The 17,237-nt window shown below is 42.1% G+C and overlaps 1 protein-coding gene across 2 annotated transcripts in view; it reads left to right on the forward strand.

The window, feature by feature from the left end:
• The window catches only part of slc18a2 (solute carrier family 18 member 2), a 39,380-nt gene that overhangs the window by 12,541 nt on the left and 9,602 nt on the right, over positions 1 to 17,237 (forward strand). For both annotated transcript variants that reach the window (XM_084735707.1, XM_084735708.1), the window contains 7 exons: positions 2,365 to 2,423; positions 2,526 to 2,609; positions 5,072 to 5,164; positions 7,306 to 7,395; positions 7,553 to 7,596; positions 10,751 to 10,811; positions 14,588 to 14,683. In XM_084735707.1, the coding sequence (XP_084591833.1) occupies positions 2,365 to 2,423; positions 2,526 to 2,609; positions 5,072 to 5,164; positions 7,306 to 7,395; positions 7,553 to 7,596; positions 10,751 to 10,811; positions 14,588 to 14,683 (527 nt within the window). The remainder of the gene's footprint in view (positions 1 to 2,364; positions 2,424 to 2,525; positions 2,610 to 5,071; positions 5,165 to 7,305; positions 7,396 to 7,552; positions 7,597 to 10,750; positions 10,812 to 14,587; positions 14,684 to 17,237) is intronic.

The following is a 17,237-nucleotide window of genomic DNA, read 5'->3' on the forward strand; positions in this document are numbered from 1 at the left end:
CAATATCACCAATCTCTTAGTCTGACTCACTGGACACACATTGCCTCTAAAAGCCTGCTATTGGTTACTTTGTTTCAGTCCGCATTGCAGCATTCGCTGTCTGTGTTTTCCAAGACTCCGGGAAACAACAACAACAACCTCTAAGATAGAAATCTGTGCACTGAAAATGGCAAATTAGCCCCAAGCTAGCAGCTGTTACCTTTTCCTTCACAGGGATTTAGACATTTTAATGCCAGGGCTCACCTCCCCATATGCAAATGTTCTACCAAAACAAGTCCTCCAACAGTATTATAAGGAAACCAGTCGCTCCATCCTGGGATTAGCTCTGCTCAAGACGATTGTGATTGGTTTAAAGAAAAACAAACATAGCAGGGCATTTTTTTTCCATAGCAGAATGTGTCTATGTGAAAGCTGAACATTCTCCAGTAATGAGTGCTACAGAGAGAAGACTGGCTATGCAAGACTACCCCACTCTGGCTGAGGCTCTTTCTATTGAAATTTACTAAGAGTCTGTTTGCACTCAGATGAAAATAGACACACGGCAGCTGTTTGGCTTTTCCCACCTGATCTACTCAGTTTAGCAAAAAAAAAAATCCCTGTAGATGAGATGCTCTGGATGAATGTGTTAAACGCTCAGATGTGAGCCATTCATTCATTCATTCATTGTCTTCCACTTATCCGGGGCCAGGTCGCGGGGGCAGCAGTCTGAGCAGGGACACCCAGACTTCCCTCTCCCTGGACACTTCCTCCAGGTGTTCCGGAGGGACCCCAAGGCGTTCCCAGGCCAGCCAAGTGACATAGTCACTCCAGCGTGTCCTGGGTCTTCCGCGGGGCCTCCTCCCAGTGGGGCATGCCCGGAACACCTCCCCAGGGAGGCGCCCAGGAGGCATCCGATATAGATGCCCAAGCCACCTCAGCTGACTCCTCTCGACATGGAGGAGCAGCGGCTCTACTCCGAGCTCCTCCCGGGTGACAAAGCTCCTCACCCTATCTCTAAGGGAGTGCCCCGCCACCCTGCGGAGGAAAGTCATTTCAGCCGCTTGTATCTGAGATCTTGTTCTTTCGGTCATGACCCAAAGTTCATGACCATAGGTGAGGGTAGGAGCGTAAGATTGACCGGAAAATTGAGAGCTTTGCCTTTCGGTTCAGCTCCTTCTTTCCCACGACAGACCAGCGCAACGACCGCATTACTGCTGCCACCGCACCAATCCATCTGTCAATGTCGCGTTCCATCCTCCCCTCACTCGTAAACAAGACCCCAAGATACTTGAACTCCCCCACTTGAGGCAGGGCCTCTCCTCCAACTTGGAGGGAGCAAGCCACCTTTTTCCGGTCGAGAACCATGGCCTCGGACTTGGAGGTGCTGATTCTCATCCCAGCCACTTCGCACTCAGCTGCAAACCGCCCCAGTACAAACTGAAGGTCCTGGTTCGAAGGAGCCAACAGGACAACATCATCTGCAAAAAGCAGAGATGAAATCCTGTGGTCCCCAAACTGGACTCCTTCCGGCCCCTGGCTGCGCCTAGAAATTCTGTCCATAAAAATAATGAACAGAACTGGTGACAAAGGGCAGCTCTGACGGAGTCCAACATGCACCGGGAACAGGTCTGACTTATAGGCCGTCGGCCGAATTCTCCTCTCCAGTACCCTGGAATAGACTTTACCTGGGAGGCTGAGGAGTGTGATCCCCCTGTAGTTGGAGCACAGCCACCGGTCCCCCTTCTTAAATAGAGGGACCACCATCCCGGTCTGCCAGTCCAGAGGCACTGTCCCCAACTGCCACATGACGTTGCAGAGGCGTGTCAACCGAGACAGCCCTACAACATCCAAAGACTTGAGGTACTCAGGGCGGATCTCATCCATCCCCGGTGCCTTGCCACTGAGGAGCTTCCGAACTACCTCAGTGACTTCAGCTTGGGTGATGAATGAGTCAACCTCTGGGTCCCCAGCCTCTGCTTCCTCTACGGAAGGCGTGTCAGTGGGATTGAGATGTGAGTCCTGTCCTGTAAATCTATTATTATTATTATCATTAGTTTCAGTTTTCAATCACAGTTTGGTTAGGTTTAGGTGATAAAACAGCTTGGTGAAGTTTAGGGAAAGATCATGGTTTGTCTCTACCGTGTGGGTGTAAATAGCATTGTTAGCTGTGGACACCTGGGTGCTTGTGTCTGCCATGCACCTGATGTGTATAGCTACATTGGTTAGATCTCACTGCTTTCAGGGTCACAATATTGAAAATAATGAATTTCAACAAAAATGAAGCCATTTATTTCATGCATATTTGTATTGACATCTCAAAATGATTTGATTGTATGAATATAATGTTTGCATTTTGTCTGCTTGTGTTTCTCTTTATCCTTTCAGAATAGGATACCAACTTCCCATATTCGCTGGCTTCTGTATAATGTTCATCTCTACTATCAGTAAGTTTAGCTAATATGAATTCATAATCAGAAAATCAGAATGTTTGCATCATGCCTGATGTTGTCTTTGTCTATGTTTCTGCTGTTCTCACTGTTGTGAAGTGTTTGCCTTCTCATCAAGCTACACACTGCTGTTTCTGGCCAGATCGCTTCAAGGTGTGGGCTCATCCTGCTCGTCTGTGGCTGGTAAGACCTCCCTCTCTCTACTGTGATGTGACGCTCATATCGAGTCAGTGTATTCAGCTCGTCTGAATATATTAACATAAATTCACAACAGACATTGAATGAGTATTGGTTCTTGTGTTGCAGACTGAGCCTGTTCATTTAAATTAGAGAATTGTTTTTTAGCTGAAATGTTGTCCTCACTTTCTTTGATGGTACAAAAATATTTCAAAGAAGGCCTACTATAGTGTAGTAGTAGAGTCTTTGTAACATGGGGGGGTAAAGGGCCACAGGCAGGAGGCCACAAGCACACAAAACCTCACAGCCTGAGGGAAGAAGCTGCTCTGTAGTTTGGTTGTACAGCAGTGGATACTTTTGTATCTCCTGCCAGGCAGCAGCAGGGTGAACACTGCCAATCCAAACTGTCTGGAGTCCATTTGTGAGGAAGTCCAATACCCAGTTGCAGAGTGTGGCACTCAAGCCCAGAGTGTTCTGTTTGCCAATCAGCTTCATGGGAGAGATCGTGTTGAATGCTGAGCTGATATCAACCAACAGTATTCTCATGTAGGTGTTCTTCTCAAGGGGAGTTAAGACTGATTGGAGGGTAGTGGAGATGGCATCCTCTGTGGATCTGTTGGTTCTAGATCAAACTGGTAGAGGTCCAGGCTGGCTGGGATGCTGTTCTGTTCTCTGTGGACAACAATTTTCTCAAAGCATTTTATCAGAATGGGGGTAAGAGACACAGGGCGGTAGTTATTTAGACTAGACCAGACCTAGACCAGACCTGGGCAAAATGTTTTGAAAAGGGTCAGTGCTGTGTTAATTGGTAATGATAATGAACTGCATCTTGTATAATAAACTGTGACTTTATTCACTCAGTGTTGTACATCCATGTTGTTTAGATTGTTGTTCTACTTTTTCTGCTACTATCATATGCTGTATGCTGCATGCATGGTACACTGTAAAGCATCACGTTTTGGACATTGCCAACAAAATACTAGCCCACAGTGGCAATTCAGAAAGAGTGACCAACAGTAGAAGTGCTCTATACAGAAAGCTTCTGACCATTCCATTATTAGAGATTTGGCCATTATGAGGAACTTACATCATTTGTGTCAGGCCCACAGCAGCATAATCAGTTTCTCATGTGGCCCCCCATGAAAAATAGTTGCCTGTCCCTGCACTAGACACAGCAGGAACGCTGGTGGCTGTTTTGAAGCAAGTGGGAATACTGGCCTGTGACAGTGATATGATAGAGATATCAGTGATGAAATCTACTAGCTTGTTGGCACATGTTCAAGTCCACAGCCAGGGATGTTATCACGACCAGCAGATTTCCTCATATTCACTCTCAGCAGTTCTTCTCACATCCACTGTGGATACTGACAGAGGCACGTCCTCAGGAAAAGACTTTACAGCTGACTTTACAGTCTTCCACATATGCTTGGTGTTGTTGGTGCAGAGGTCTCTCTCCAGTCTCTCCTCATATCTCTCCTTTGCCTCCTTGATGCCAACTTTCAAGTTTCCTCTGGCGGTGCTGTAAGCTTCTTGCTTTTTTGGCTCTGGGTAGAGCTGTCACCCGTCCATTCATTCAGGCTTTCTGGTCGGGGAATGATTTTACTGTCTTTTTTTCACCACATCAACACATTTGCTGATATATGATGTCACTGATGAGGTATATTCCTCAAGGTTGATGTGGTTCTCCTGGGTGGCAGCATCTCTAAATATCTACCAGTCTGTGCCTTCATACAGTCCTGTTGAGCCTCTGTAGCTTCATCTGTCCACACCCTGACTTTTTTTCTGATTGTTTGACCCTTTTTATCAGCTGGGTGTAAGCAGGCAGAAGAAGCAGTATTGTTATTGTAATGGTATTGTTATCGGACATGCTGGTGGGATTTAGATATAACAGTTCTGAGTTGTTGTTGTTTTTTAATAAAATCACCAACTACAATAAAAATGCCATCCAGCTGTTGTCAAACATACTTGGAAGCGAATAACAAAAACATAACTCCAGGCTGTAATTAGGCATTGTTTTGTATCTTATACGTGTAACAAGTACAAAGCTTTAATACTGGCACAAAAGCACAGTGAAATGGCTTTGCTAGTCTCTGAATACTCTTGCCCTCCCTCTCATGATCTGCACTTCAAGCTCCATGGGATCTTCTTCTATGACTGTGATGATGCCCTGTGCCACTAAATAACATTTTCTAAGAAAACTGATTGTTCGGTGGGCAGTGTTTTTATCCACATTGATCTCTTATCTTGAACATAACCTACTCCAGAGCAGGTTAGGTATTAAGCATAAATTACCACAGCCATTTTCCCCCAGTAAGAAGTGAACCACCATTATAACCCTGAAAACCCAGGGCGAAACTTGCTCACCCCTGATCCTGCTTCATAGCACACGCTCCAGGACTTTGTAAAGATGTGAAACAATTGTCTGAACCTCAGTGTTTGTTTTTTCTGCATGATCTTTTTCTGTTTAGGGATGGGAATGCTCGCTAGTGTGTACACAGATGATGAGGAGAGAGGTCATGCCATCGGGATTGCACTGGGCGGTCTGGCATTGGGAGTGTTAGGTATGTACAGTACATACGTAGTCCTCGTTGAACCATTACATATAAACTATACCACAGAAATAATCTGAAAACATTATAGCCAGAGCATATTGTCTAAGCTGTTTAAACAATATTATTAGCTAAACACATCCACATTTGTTCAGAACAGAAAAACTTTCCAGCCTCTTGTTAATCAAATACATTGTGTCTGCCTACTTCCATAAATACCTTATCAAAATTTAAAGAAACTGTAAGGTGGAGGAGGGGCAGGACAAACACCAATGTCCTACAGACTGCGGGTCCGGCCTCTCCCTACATGATTCGGCCTTCCTTCTGATCAAGGACCAGAGCAAGTACTCCACCTTGTGCTGACATTTTTATATTATATTTATATTATATTTTTATATTCAATGTTTGTTGATAATAATCTGCGAAATTAGGTATTTGCAACACAAAAATCAGGAATACTCAGTTTGCTTTGCCCGAGGGCCACTTTTACCAAAGGAGAGGCAGCCAGGGGCCAGTAAATAAACAAACATTCATTTCTAATGTTATTTATCAGATAAAATGATAAAATTTCCTTTAAGTGCTTTCAGGTATGAATGCTACATTGAAGCTAGCATATTTTGACTCATGATTACACCTGATATTATCAGCCATGCAACTGATCCTTTGCTAAGCCCCACCTCCAACAGCAACTGTCCAATCATAGCTTAGCAACTGTAACTAGAGCTGTCAAGCTTTCCATTTCTCTACATGTTGAAGGTGTGCAGGAGGCTCAAAGAGGAGTGATACTCAGGGTTTCATGAGTCTGGATGGTGACATCTTTTTTGTTGTCTCTCAAAAACATGAAATACAAGAGCATGTGTGGTAAATGTATTAAACTATGTCTTCATCTGCGCTAACATAAACTGCAAAAATGTTAGCATGTCCAGCTGCGGTAACTTTACCTCCAGACAAACTTGTTAGATCCCACTGCATCTGCATTTGTTTTGTGGGGGTTTGAGGAGGAGGATGTGGGCTGATGCAGAATCAAAGTGGGTCGACAACAATGCATCTCACTCTGTCTCGCTGTCTCAGGTCTAAGCTGGGTTAGTTTAGCTCTTATCCAGACTATCTTCCACTATTGCGGTCCCGCTTTGTCTGGCTGGGTGACCTGTCTCCAAGTCTGCTGCACTAACCTAGCCACTGTACTTCCTTTTCCCAAGTTAATGAGTGTATTCCTGTCATCTATCATGTAGATATACCTGCTGTATTTCACCATCCAGCCAATGTTTGCTGAGATGTAAGCTAACTTTAGCCTCAGTCTTTTAGCATTAACATTATACCATGTGTGCAGCAGTCAGGTAACTTTACATCTACACTTTTACAGGGTTCTTGTTTTAAAATGTGTCAGATGTTAACATTAAAACAGACTTTTCAGCCAAGTCAAGGAGTTAGCATTAGCTTATGTCAGCCTGCTATGCTAATAAAATCTGCTTGTGAGTGATTATTTTAGCCAACAAAATCCACCATAGCCAGCCAGAAATGAGAAGCTGCTTTTGTTTATGTCTCTAAGGGTTCAAAGACCTCGTGTTTCAACAATTACCCCCAATTTCGATGTTATGTTTGCCACCATTATCACTGTAAACTATATAAATGCAGTGTGAGAATGGAAAGTTTGGCATAGTGAGCAACAGTAACTAAGGAGGGTGGGGCTTACCGAAGGATCAATTGTCATATGGCAAATTTAACACAGTGATGTAGGATTGGTATGAAGTGGCAAAATAAAGGCAAATTCATCTCTCCATTTTTCATTGAATTCCCTATTTTCATTGTCAATCCTTCCATTTTCAGAAGAACACCTGGTGTTTCAGCTGGGTAAAAAACACTTTGATGGACACAGCCCAAAAACATACAAAATCTACAAAAATTTTAATCTAGCAAAAAAGTTTGGGGTTTAATGGAGCCACTTCATGAAATGCAGAGGATTTCTACAAACAAAAACATGTATTCCATGATTTTAAAATACATTCCATACAATATCTGCCAGCTAGTTTTTCAAAACAAACCTGACACACCTTTCGCCATGTGAGCTGTCTTTTAAGGGAAAAAACTGCAGTAACAGCAATGATTCGAAAGTTGATCTCTCCACAACTAACCATCCAGTGTGTCCTCCACAGTTGGACCTCCATTCGGCAGTGTGATGTATGACTTTGTGGGGAAGACAGCTCCTTTCCTTATTCTGGCTTTCCTGGCTGTGTTTGATGGAGGTACACTTACATTGTTTCTTATACAACAGTCACTGGTATGAATAACGTGCAAGCTTAACATTGTTGAACTTAATTTAGCCAGATTTTACATATTTCAGATATTTTAGATATGAGATATTTACATATGAGAGGCTTATAGAGTTGATTGTCTTTACAGCTCTGCAGCTTGTTGTTCTTCAACCCACAAAGGTGGAACCAGAGGTGAGTTTGTTTGCCTTGATCATTCATTTCCTGAAGGTTACCTCACTTTATTAAAATGACCTTTACAGCTGCAGAACAATTTAAAGACTTTCTTTATGGTGTTTTTTTTCCTAATTGAACAGTACAAAAATACAGGAAGTGTGGAGGGAAATAGAGGAGGATAGTGCATCAAAACATCCATGGCTTTTGGTAAATTGTAAATGCTGTACTTACTGTAGATAGCACCTTTAGCTTGACACTAGCACAAAGTAGGGGAGCCCAGGGACAGTTGTAACACTTTTTTGTCCCAGTAAATCAAAAATAATTGACACTGGATATGCTATAAACATCAATGTGTCAAGTACTGAAATGTATTTAAATGGTTTTATGAAATATGCACAAGTTGCAAAATTGAATTGAATACAATCACTTCCCTGTTACACTGTACAGGGGCAGTTGTAACATTTAAAATATACATTATTGATCAAATATCAAAATGAAAGATTATCATTAATCAATTATTATCATTCACGTTATTTTGACTGTTAATTCTACAAATTATTTAATGGGAACACACTCCACTAAAAGGTTTAAAGATATAATCTACTTTAGCAGTACTTGGTTCAGGGATGGTTGTAGGAAGGGGTTACAACTGTCCCATGTTTTCACCTTGTGAACAAGCTTGACTGCTTGTTTGACATGTGTTAGTCATTTCTATTTTAGCATACATAACATGCATTCTAATAATACTTGTTTGGATTCCTAGATATTTGCTTTCAGGACATTATCAGAAAAGTTGCATTTTCATCTAAAAAAAAAAGAAGAAGAAGACAATCTGCCTGTATATGTGCTGTGTATTAGCTCTCTAGCTTGGCTCTGGTAGGAAGAATTCAAGACTTACAACTGTCCCACATTACAAACTGTCCTAGGTCTCCCCTATTTTACAGTGACAGGCATCCATTCAAGCAAACAAGAACACTCAGGGACAATTTAACACTCAGCATCCAACCGTTCATTCTGCAGTTTATTTATTAACCATTAGTTTCAATTACCAACTTGAAGCTGTTTAAACTCAGACAAGCTGAATTACAGCAACAAAGGAAAGTGTAAGTCATTAAAGTGATGCTTTGCCAGACCATTAGCAGACTCTTTTCTTTGATCTGTGGAGTTGATGTGTATCATTACAGTAACTATGGCTACCAAGATGCCTGAGACAACAGCCAATTAGAAAGCTGTCTGTAAAAAGTGAAAGGAAATGAGTAGCCTCTGAATAAGTAAAAACAAAGTACATGAGTTGTGGCAGATGAAAATATGGAAGAGCTTATTGTCTGCTTTTCTCTACTTCTCCACATAGAGTTTAAATTCAGTTCTGTTTTAGGATTGAGGTTTTAGGAATTTAAAATTTTAGTACTGACTTTTAAGGCTCTGCATGGTACAGCACCAAGCTACCTCTGATAAGGTCCTGTTAGCTCTTCCCAAGGCTAAAGACCAGGGCTGACAGGGCTTTTACCATGAGCCTACATCAGGAATTTAGACTAGAAAATCCACTGCCCTCTTTTAAGTCGTCTCTTAAAGGGATAGATCACCCAAATATGAAAATTCAGTCATTATCTACTCACCCTCATGCCGATTGAAGGTTGGGTTTAGTTTTTTTAGCCCACAGAACACTGCTGGAGTTTCACAGGAAACCAGCATTGCATAATCTTCCAGACAATGTTAGTGAATGGTGAACAGTTTTCAAATGTAAAAGTGCTCAAACTGTGAAAGAAATGTTTTACTCCCATGAAAGAAGAAATACACAGCCCACAACATGACTCAGTTCTGCAATATTGCTGCTGCTTTCCATTTTAAAAAAATCACACAGATTTTTTAACCAGCATTTTGATTTGATTTGATTTGACCAAAATGTAAAAAATACATAATTAATAATTTAATATCTTCTCAGCTGACTGATAACTGCTGATTTCAGCATTCATGTGATCATTTAGGATGGTTTAATGGATCATATCAGATTAAACTACAATGTATACCAATATCCAATCCATTGATTTTGGCCAAATCGGACCAGTACAAACACTGAATTTCTGATTATCCCATCCATAGTTGACGTGATGAAACATTTTGACATTTTTATTTGTTTGATCTGTATGTTTCCGTCTGTTTTATCATCTCTTTTACCTATAGTGACTTTTTATGTGAGAATGAAACATGCAATTTACTGTGTTGTAAACACAGGATTATTGTAAACTGTAACATGCAAACGCAAATGTGGTAGTGAGATGGTTGGAGCAGGTGATTGTTTGGGGCCATTAGGCTAAAGAGAGTGAAAGGTGCTTGACAGAGGCTTCAGTGAACTCATTAGACATAGTTCTAAGGAGTCACTAATTAATGACTCCTTCAGAAAAGAGAGAATGCTCTGTTGCTTCTTTTCAGTATCTAAAATAGTAATGGAGATAACAACCAAACAGAACTGGTAATGGAAGTAAAGCCAGCCACCTGTTTCCGGTCATTAGTAAATTCTTTCACCTTTTCAATGTCCTTCATCTCAGGCATTCTAACAACTATACGGCCTGCATAGACATTTTAATAAGGGTCCTCAGAGACTTGTAGGAAGACTCAGTAGTCCTTGTCAGTGATGAAAAAGCGGTGTTAGGCTCACAGAATTTTATTCTGCTTCCATTTTGACAGTAAATCTAATTGTCAGTTTCATATGTGTGCTGTGTTTGACTTTTCATTTGTTCCAAATAACGTGCCAGTTTTTCAGAGGCATTTCACTGAGATTATGCACTGAATAACTGAATAAAATCTTACTTTCTTCTTATATTTCATATAGTAACATGTTCTAAAAAAAAATGGTATATAAAAGATGAAAGGTGCTCTCTAGGTACCCTTCCAGTGGACAAAACATGATAATTTGCCCTTTAATGTGCTCTTCTAGTGGACAAAACATGATAAAATTCCCTCTGGGTTGTCCTTCTAGTGAACAAAATGTGGTAAAGTGCCCTTCATAGTGACCTTCCTTTGGACAAATTGTGTAGTAAAGTATGTTCTAAGGTGCCCCCCTCAGTGGACAAAACATGATAATTTGCCCTCTAAGGCGCCCTTCCAGAAAATGTAATGAGGTTCCATATACATTACGTTGAGAATTTTCTTGTCGTACCTTTGTCCTTTACAGAGTCAGAAGGGGACCCCGCTGTTGACATTAATGAAGGATCCCTACATTCTAATTGCAGCAGGTGAGAAAACAGCATCAACAGAGTAGATATGAAGAAACGTGTCACTCCAGTCTGGAGATCAGAGCAGATCTCCTTTTTTTGTTTCTTGGACATATCAGCCAGATGCAAAGCCAATAACTGACTTGCTGGTTTCAGAGCAGGAATATGGCTTGAAATTGTGTTGTGAAGTGAGTGCTGTATGTCAGAGAGGTTCATCTCTCCATGACAAAAATCCCTTCATCAGTACTGTGTGTGTATGTTTGTGTGCAAATCAACTTATACCGCTGGCTTTTCTTTGTAACACATATTAGTTACTGCACTGACATCCAGGTTCACTGGCCAGATGGGATATATAGTACTTCCATCATGTCCTGTGTCTACCATAAGGTTTCAATTGGACATGCTAAGAATACTTCCCCATTTAGGCTTTATTCAGACCTGGGGCAGTGTGTGGGGCTTTTATGCCTTTGTGTGGGACAGCTGAAGATATGACAGGAAAGGGCAGGAGTCAATCCCACATCACAGCCACAGTACACAGGGCAAATGCTGTACCAGCTGAGCTTCCAGGCCACTGTTAATTTATGTTTTAGAATGTGGCCACTGTAAAACAATCAGTAATCACCGTTTTTATGTCTCTGATTCACCGGCCTTCCAGCCCGGTCTCACTCCCAAGTCGGCAGATAGCATGGAAATGTCACCGTCCTCTGTGACTCATGCAGATGCCAACATGTTTTTTTTTTATATATTTTTTGGACTTTTCTTGCCTTTTTATGATAGTACAGCTGAAGAGTAGAAAGGAGGGTGAAGAGAGAGGGGATGACACCAGGGGTCGCGTTAACGGAATATTTTCCGTCGTTGACCGGTTTTTTAAAACGGTGACGGAAAAATCCGAAGGTCATCTGTCATTTTGACAGGTTGCAATTCACACGCCTGACCAGTTGGTGGCGAGTGAGCATATTAATTAGCTATTAGGTGCGTTCGAGATGAACTGCGCCTCGCCTGGAGAGTAGACGAGATCAGGCGGCCACAGCAGGAGGTGGAGACAAAAAGCTGCAGTCAAGTCGGACAGTTTTCAGTAGACTCACGAGAGAGTAGAGGAAGAGACACGAACATCCTGTTAGATCACCTGTAGGTCACCTGTAGTCTGCAGATCATGTTCATAGCTGAAGAAATAAAGTGCATTCTTGATCATTGATTGAAGTTAAAATAGAAGAGATCCTCCTTTTGACGCTTGTAACATCTGTTCTTTTATCTGCCTTGTAAAGCACTAAACTGTTCTTTTGATAAATCATATATATATAACCTTTATTATTATCAGACACAAAATATCTGCTTGCTGATAGATTAAAACTTCACTACACAACAGAAGACTGATATGTCCAGCATTAAATATTACAATTACACAGAAAATTAGTATTTTATACAACACGTGGTGTTTGTTGTCAAAATTATGAGCCAATCAGAGCCTGTCAGCTTGTCAATCAGGTGACAGCCAGGCATTTGCAGTCAGTGGAGAGCAGCTGCGGCATCTGGCTCTACAAACTGTGGCCGCCTCGATCTCGTGAGGTTATCGTTGCCCACATGTGCATGATGTCAGTGCGAGTCGGGATCAAGTCGGACACAAATCTAACCGGCATGCACTGTGCGGCGATCACCGCTGATCAATTCTGCGCAGGCCTGGATCATCTCAAACGCACCCTAGTGTCACGGCAGCTGAGTGTCAGCAGCTGAAGTTTCTTCAAAAAGCCCAATAACGATGATGGTGTTGGTAAAAGAGGTACGGTGTGGATTCTCTGTTCAGCTTGTTCGGACTGAATATTAATTAAAAATGAATGAAAAGTAAATGCTATTGAATATGTAATTATTATCATTTTAAAAATTAAAGTGACGGGTAAAAATAGATTATGACGGGATTTTTATGACCCTGTCAGTCAAAATGACAGACAACGAAAAAGTCTAGCGCAACCTCTGGATGACACGCAGCAAAGGGCCGCAGGTGGGAGTCAAACCAGCGGCCGCTGCAGAGGACTGACAGCCTCCATACATGGGGCGGATGCTCCACCAACTGAGCTAAACAGCCGCCCCAGATGTCAACATGTTTGCGAGTGAAACTGTTGCATCGGGCTGTACATTTGACTTCAGTGTAACCCCATCCACAGCTGTATCAGACGTCCAGGGTTACTGATGTGGTGTAAAGTGGGAGAAGGTCCACACATGGATGAGGTGGAGCAGAAGGCTGTCTCAAGCAAGCACAGGACTTAAATCCAGGAGTCCAGGGTCTCATGTGAAACCTGTGATGTCACAGTCCTTCATGGCGACTTCAGTAGCTGTAGTCCTACTTGCCTCCTGATATCTGCTTGCTGATTTATCACTTCCCCAATCCAGCCAAGCCCAAGAAAAGGCCTCTTTGTCATCTTAATGGTTTCCTGTGCACCTTGTGTCCACCAAGTGGTCCTTGGATCACTGCAGCCACATGCCAGAAGTTGAACATCCAAACAGAACATGTTACCAGCCTTCCCCCGGTACAACTTGCAAACAGGGGCAGCTGCAAGGCTTTCCCACTTCACTCTAATTATATGCTTGACATCTGTCCAGCAGTCTGAGCCAACTCACTACCAGGTGGTGATCAGTTGACTGCTCTACTCCTCTATTTACCCTGATGTCCAAAACATGACTGCAGATATGATGAAAAATCAGTCATTGCTCTTATCGTTCTGGTACGTGCATGAGCTAAGTTTTGCTCTAACATGGTGTTTGTAGTCCAAGACTAAGAGCAAGTCCAACAACAATGTGCCATCATGTTGTTGCCCACATACACATCAGTCCCTCAGGAAAACAAATTACAGTTCTCATGTGGTTTCCTTTCCCAGACCCCACCCAGAGGCTCCACTTGGCTTGGCTCCTCACCTTTGGAGAGCCTGGCAGGTGCCATTGCCCCTGACAACTCACCTCCCAAATTTACAAGAAAATATAGACCTCCAAGTTGGATAATTCTCTACAGTGACAGTCATAATATGAACACAAATCATTAGTCATTATGAACAAAATGCCAGAAAGTGGTGAGACACGATGAGTTTCATAAACATAGCAAGCCAAAATAAATCTACCCAGTGTCACAGAGCAATGTGAGACTTTTTTGCTGTGAAGATTAAAGTTTTAAGAAACTTTAGCAGTCCTGAGGTTAAATATATGTGCTCTCATCTGATATAACACTGATGATGACATACATGTCTTAACTCGGTCATTCCCTGGGACTGAGTTGGGACTAGGACCCAAGACTGGGTCACGACCCACAGGTGGGTAACAGGAGATCTTATATGGCTCACCAAATAAATTAAAAACTATGGAAGAAATTCTGCAAATCTGAGGTTTAAAATGTTTTATTGATAAGGCCTGCTGTGAATTGGGTCATGATGGTTTATCATTTTTTAAAGTGGGTCACCAAAAGGAGTTTGCGAAACACTGTCTTAACTGACAACAAAAGGTTTACATCCATGACTTGCAACAAATACACAAATACCGTCTAACTACAGTTAGAAAATAAATGTGGTCACTATATGGTCTTTACAAGTAGAGTAATACAAATGTATTTGGCAGTGAAATTGCATCTGTGTGTGAGTGAGCCTTCCCCACCACATCAATTACTCTGACAACACAGTACCGAGGAGAGCAGGCCGTGCTCATATGTGTGTTTATGTGCAGGCAGTTGGGGGTGGAAGAGTAACAAGTAAGGACCAAAGAACAAGAACAGACCATAATTGACAATGCATCCACTTATCCTCAATCTTCTTCCCCAGGTGCCATTTGTTTTGGAAATATGGCCATTGCCATGATGGAGCCAACGCTGCCAATCTGGATGATGGAGACCATGTGTGCCAGGAAATGGCAGCTAGGTATTTACAAAACTCAATTCAGTCCTTAGAACATGTACCTGCGCAGACAACACACACTATGCTTTTCAGTACATGTCCTTACAGCATGGAACCTTCATAATGTTGTTGACATACACAAAATGTTAACAAAACAATCTTAAAAATGCACACACAAATAAGAGGGCACACACAAACATGGATACAAACAGATACGGTGAAGTGTCAATTCAAAACAGCTTCTATAGAACAATTATTAAGTGTAGTGCATTAAGGCAGAGATAAACATCCAGTGGCCACTTCATTAGGGACATCTGCAATCCAGTTCAGTGACATTGTCAGAAACTAGCTTACTCACTGTTTCTATTTATCTATTTCAGTCTGAAAAACCTAGAAACCTTTGCTATTTCAAGGTCTAGTGTGTAAGATTTAGAGGGGTTTATTGGCAGAATATGGTAAAAATTGAATATAGTGTTAATAAGTATGTTTTTATTAGTGAATAATCACCTGAAAATAAGAATTGTTGTGTTTTCATTGCTTTAGAATGAGCCCTTGATACCTGCAGAGGCTGCCATGTTGCCACTGCCAGTTGCCCAGAACAGACAAAACCAAATACTGGCTCTAGATATGGTGATCGCCAAGTTTGTTGGTTTCATAGCCTCTATAGGTTCTTCTACATGCTTGGAAGGGGAGTGTGAGGCAAGATGTTTACAATCTGCAAGCTTACTGCCAGGTAGTAATTGGCTAAAACGTACAGAATCCATTCCCTCTCAAGTCCAGTCCTAACATTTAGCTTTACTGATTGTGTTCTTGTAAGGCTCAACAGACCTTTGCTTGGATCAGGTATCATTTATAAAAGGTAGTATATAGTTGGTTAATGGCTCTCTCCTTCACTCAGACATGAACATGAACCCTTTTCCAACCTGATTGGACACATGCACCAGTTGCCTGACTGTCAGTACGTTTTTCCTTTCTCATGGTGTAGTTCCACCATATATTTTACATCATGGGTTTCTTTCACCTGTCTTTCTTAACACTCGCCCTTTCAGTCATCTGTTCATTTAACACCGCTGATGTGGCTCAGCTTCCTGTTCACCACAACAGTAGCGACAGCAGTGCTCACATCACTGGAGATGCCCCTCTAGTCCACAAGACAATCTGAGACCCTTTTTAACACTTGGACAGGATCCTGAGATACCTGAATTTCTTTTTCTTTTTGCTGGTAGGGTATTGCTGCTGTTGTTACATGACACTTAAAGGACCAGTGTGCAGCATTTAGTGGCATCTACCACTGAGCTTGCAGGTTGCAGACACCTTACCTCACCCTCCCCTTCCAAGTGTGCAGTAGAACCCACAGTGGCCAAAAAAAGAGAAAGAGAGATTTAGATTAGAGCCAGTGTTTGGTTTGTCCATTCTGGGCAACTTTAGAAACATGGTTGTGTCTATATGAGAACCCCAGACCTGTACAGAAGGATCTTGTGAGTGTGATCATTCATCTTAAACTCTCCCTAAGACAAAACAAATCTTAACCACAGTGTTGTCACCTTATAAAACATAGTTAGTTTATACAACCTGCACCACAAAGAAACAATGCATACAAGTCTCATGAGTCTCATCCCAACACATCACATACGTCATACAAGTGTACATAGCACCCTTTGTATCCATGGTTAACATTGTGAAACGGTTGCAGTTTGGTCAGGTTTAGGCGCCAGAAGTACTTGGGTAGGTTTAGAGTAAGATTATGGGCCCTATCACTGATCTAAAGCACAAGTGACAGTGGATTAAATTTATTCAAGGTGTGTCCAAATCCACCTTTGCCGTCCTGTGCCAGGGGCGGGAGTGATATTTTGCCTTGCCAGCAGCGCAAAGCGGGATACACCTATCAGGTGTGCCCATGTGCTCTCATTAATTCCCAGACGAGTTTAGGCCAAACATGCAGTAAATCAATCAGAAAGTCAGCTGTCATCACCTTTAAGAGGCAGGTGCACCAGCAGCATGATGGTGGATTTACCAGGAGGAAACAGAGAAAAGATCTTTAAAGTGAGGAGACAGATCTCCTGGTACGAGGAGTGAAAACGCGATATATGGAGACAGAAGGACGTCTCCAAAACAGCTTCATGTGTAAATAATTTATTTTACATTAACACCTGCAAAAACCAATACAATAAATGAACCGCAAATGTCATGCAGATATGTAACTGCTTATATTTTAACCTGAAGCACCTTGAAAGTATGTTGTATTTTATAATTAATTATTATTATCATCATTATTAACTCTGCTGGCTGAGGAGTGGGGAGAGAGATGGTGCAGTAGAGAGGGGAGGCGAACAGATCCAGTCTAGCTGCAAATCTTCCCGGTTCCACTGGTTCACCTGAGCCAGGTGGAGGAGCAGATACACAGCTGTCTGCGCTCCTCCTTCTTCTCCCCTCCCACCTAATCCTCATCTCCTCCTCCCATCCTCGCTCCTCTGACCCGCTGTGAAACAATCGGAAAGAGTTTCTTAAGGTTGTCTGTCTCTATGTGTCAGTCCTGCGATGAACTGGTGACTTGTCCAGGGTGAACCCCGCCTCTCAC

This window comes from Lutjanus erythropterus, chromosome 14 (assembly GCF_056507025.1).
Source record: "Lutjanus erythropterus isolate fLutEry1 chromosome 14, fLutEry1.hap2, whole genome shotgun sequence".
Classification (NCBI taxonomy): Eukaryota; Metazoa; Chordata; class Actinopteri; order Lutjaniformes; family Lutjanidae; genus Lutjanus; species Lutjanus erythropterus.